General features: G+C 42.4%; 1 protein-coding gene across 1 annotated transcript; it reads left to right on the plus strand.

Annotated features, from left to right (window-relative positions):
• Positions 1–1,271: 1,271 nt before the first annotated feature.
• LOC147611576 (uncharacterized) lies at positions 1,272–2,695 on the plus strand. Its single transcript, XM_086784661.1, has one exon. The coding sequence runs from the start codon at positions 1,470–1,472 to the stop codon at positions 2,373–2,375; it is 906 nt and encodes a 301-aa protein (XP_086640787.1). The 5' UTR covers positions 1,272–1,469; the 3' UTR covers positions 2,376–2,695.
• The last annotated feature ends 1,080 nt before the right edge of the window (positions 2,696–3,775 follow it).

Here is a 3,775-nt window from a genome sequence, read left to right on the forward strand (position 1 = left end):
TTGGTTGGGGTCTTCATAGAGACATTAAGTGTTCAATTGGGCATGTGTTGTGTCTTAGGTATTAAAGTTCTATTACAATGACCATTCCAAGAGCCCAAGCTATGAATGTGGCATAACAATGTTCGAAGGTGGATGGACAATAGAAAGGGGAATAAAAAACCTCACGTGGAGCCTATTTTCTTATGGTGCCTAATTGCCTCTCTAAGGTAAGGCCAACCTTGCTTATCTACCCTCATGACAACACTTAATTGAATCCAATTTTTTTGTCTTCTTCTTTTGGAAATCAATGTATGCATGGCCAAATGTGGGACATTTTAACCTCTCAAGCTACCTCTCATTTTGGTATGTGCGGGATGAATAAAGTAAAGAAAATGGGCATTATGGGTCGTTTAGAAGTGTTGAGACTTTCTAATTTAGTCATTTAGCATTATTGAAGAAACATTAAAGCAACATCAAACAAGTTTCTCCACTAAGTAGAGTTTTCCAATTAGCTAAGCCATCACAATGGTTATTAGGGTAGCCTTAGTTGTTCCAATAAACATTATGGTGGGTTATTAATTATGTAGGCCACTACCTAAGACGAATGGGCATGTTGGATTGTAAAGGCCATATAAACGTAAACTCAAAAACTTCTTTATGTCAAGTATCATTAATGCTAGTCTAAGATGTAAGTGTCTCTTCATGCAAAAGTGGCTAAGTTTTGGCGAATTCGTCAACATTATTTGCACGCACTATATGGGAATGCACTAAGAGTCAAGCTATTTGTGCCAAGTCTAAGTTCGCTTCACTGTGGGAAGAGTACTCTGGACTTTGGGAGATTGGTGGCAATCCTTTTCCATGGGATTAATATTTCTTGGCCACCAACTTTATGTTACTTAGTCATTGAGGTTTCTAGCTCTTCCAAAAGAGTCTAGACTCACAAGTTGGCCTTTGAAGCTTGGTCATTGAACTTCACGAGGCACTCTAGTTTTCACGGCGCAAGCATTGATGTCTTTAGTCGAAGTTACTTGGATGGACCCCTATATGTTCCATTACAAGTGTATAAATGTTATACAATAACAACACTAGGGGCCCATGGTGGGTGCCCGTGGGGTGACTAGTCTCTAAGCCATGGTGGGTTAATTTTAGAAGCACGGTGGTAGTGTCCATAGTGTGACCGAGCTCTTAGAGCTTGATGAGAGCAATGTGACCGCAATGCCCCATGCCAAACATGGTCATCTCTGATCTCATACGTTAATAAAAAATGGTGTCAAACTCCACATTTGTTCCTAGAAGTACCTACACCAACCTGTGATGTCTCAATTTCTTAACCTTCCACCACCTTCTTGATCTTACCGCCACGCTCTCCCTTTCGTGCACAACTAGGCAACGGTTCACTTCTTTCTGTGCAGAGAGCTCTCTCTCTCTCTCTCTCTCTCTCTCTCTCTCTCTCTGTGTGTGTGCGCGCTTCTGTTGTGCCCCTCACTTCCATGGCTGTGGAGGCTCCGAGAGTCCACATCTCGCCCCTTCAAGATGAAGCTTCCATGGCCAAGAACCCCTTGCCCATCAAGGAGGCACATTACCGGGGTGTAAGGAAGAGACCATGGGGGCGCTTCGCTGCAGAGATCCGAGACCCTTGGAAGAAGACTAGGGTATGGTTGGGCACCTTCGACACTGCTGAAGAAGCTGCCATGGCTTATGACAAGGCAGCCAGGTCCCTCAGAGGGGCCAAAGCCAAGACCAATTTCAGCTCTAATGACGATGAACAAGAAGAAAGTCATCCACAACAACAGCAACTGCAAAGCTTCAGCCATGGCTATGGCTCCTCTTTGGTGGATGAGAAGCCCCAACATGTGTCATATCATCATAAGCAGCAGAGCTTTAGTCATGGCTATGGTGGATCTCCTGTTGTGGGCAGCCTTGCGAAGGTTGCTGGCTTGCCTTTGCTGCCATACAGAGATTTGAGTGACGTGAAGGGCTTGGGCAACAGAGCTCTAGATCTTCAATTGGGAGCAAACAACCTGTCGTCTACAACATCGTCGTCCCTACTGAGCTTGCATGGGAACCTCAGCTTAAAGAACACCATAAACTCCTTCATTTTGCCCCCCAACAAGCGATTGAGAGGCGAAGAAACCACCTGCACGCACAATTCCTATGAAGAGAAGACAGAGAACCTGGTCACATGGATAAGCAATGCTATCCCCCTTCAGCAAGAAGGCTCTGACTGTGATTCCTCTTCCTCCTCTGTAATTAACCCCACCCCGATCCCCCTCTTGCACCCGATTGTTACAAAGCCAACCCCTCGCCCCATAGTCCCTTTTGATCTCAATTTTCCTCCATGTGCAGAGGAAGAGCTTGGACGCGTCTCTCTAACCCTAGGGCAACCTCGCCCTTAAATCAACCCATAATCCCGTTTTGACTCTAATTAGCAAACAGCTTCACTAATCTCCAAAGCAAACCTCGCAGGCTTGCTTAACTGTATCAGGGTTCGCTTAATTTGGCCTCCACAAAGAGAGTTTTGGGCCCTCTTAAGAGCTTGCTAAGGTTAATTTTTTCTTGCTAAGGTCAAGATCTTGAGTTTTTTTTTTTGGGATCTCTTGTATGAGCTCAAAGTTAATTACTCCTTGTACAGCTTCCAACTTGAGTGCCTGCGATTAAGCAGGGTTTTGAAGTTTTGCAACTTCGTTTTGCTGGTTATGTTTTTGCTATTTTCTTGGTTAATTGTTGCAAGATTGTTGTCGGCAGAATCTGCTACACTTAATTCTCTTGAATATGCGAGTCTTCCTTGCCCCAATTTTTTTTCTTTTCCCCTTCTTTCCCCCCTTCGTGTGACCCACCTCTAATACTTTTCTCATGCCCAAGTTAATTGGGCTTTCAGGCTGAAATATGTTTCAAAAAAAACCAAAAAGGTTTTTGTTTTTTTTGTCATGTTAATCGCACTGACCAAACTTTAGAGAGGATTTTTGATCTTGGCACCCTTAGGAAAAGGTTTACAGTTTCATTTAATGCAATAGGCCAGGTTTATTGTTTTTGCACTACATCTTGAAAGGTCTTTGTTTTGGTGTCCCCCTAACTTTAAAACACAAAGGTATAGTCTTACAAGTGAGCAATGCTTGGGGAGGATTAATGTGGATTGTGCTTTGCAAGGTGACGTCTGAGAACTTTTTGTCAATACTTTTAGCATCGGTTCGATTACCTGGTTGCCCATTCAGAGGCGTGTTTGTGATTACCTTGGGAAGATAATGGCGTTTACCTTTGGAAGTTAAACAAGTTGATTCAAATTCTCATGCCATGGATTTGAGTCATGCTTGCACTTACAAGCATAAGCATAAGGTTTATTCATAATGTTCTTTTTGATTATGAAGGGCGTTGATCTTCGGAGTGTGGATTCACCGTGGATTCACCTGAAGGTTGAAACCATAATCTTATGTGAGATTACGTTTAAATATTTTGACATGTTTTCAAATAGAAACTACTTGGTTCCCTCCGGAGAGGGGTGTAAACTAAGAGGTTGACCATATGTACAACTTGTTAAAAGGAAGTCTTATAGGTTAAGTTAGTCTAAGGAGCTACTAGACGCTTCAAGTTTGCTTCTAAATGAGGCATGTTGGGTCTAGTAGATCACCTTGGGGATTGTCAGTTCTTTGGACAAGAAAGAGAAGACATAAATAGGTTTTGAATACATTGATCGAGTACTTTATTTTGTCTTTTAATGATGGATGGTCGATTTTGTTTCTTGTAATACATTCAATGATGGATCTTAGTGGTTAGAAAAAATAATAATTTATGCAAAAAA

The sequence above is a fragment of the Cibotium barometz genome, chromosome 47 (assembly GCF_041138505.1).
Source record: "Cibotium barometz isolate CiBa-2024 chromosome 47, ASM4113850v1, whole genome shotgun sequence".
Taxonomy (NCBI): Eukaryota; Viridiplantae; Streptophyta; class Polypodiopsida; order Cyatheales; family Cibotiaceae; genus Cibotium; species Cibotium barometz.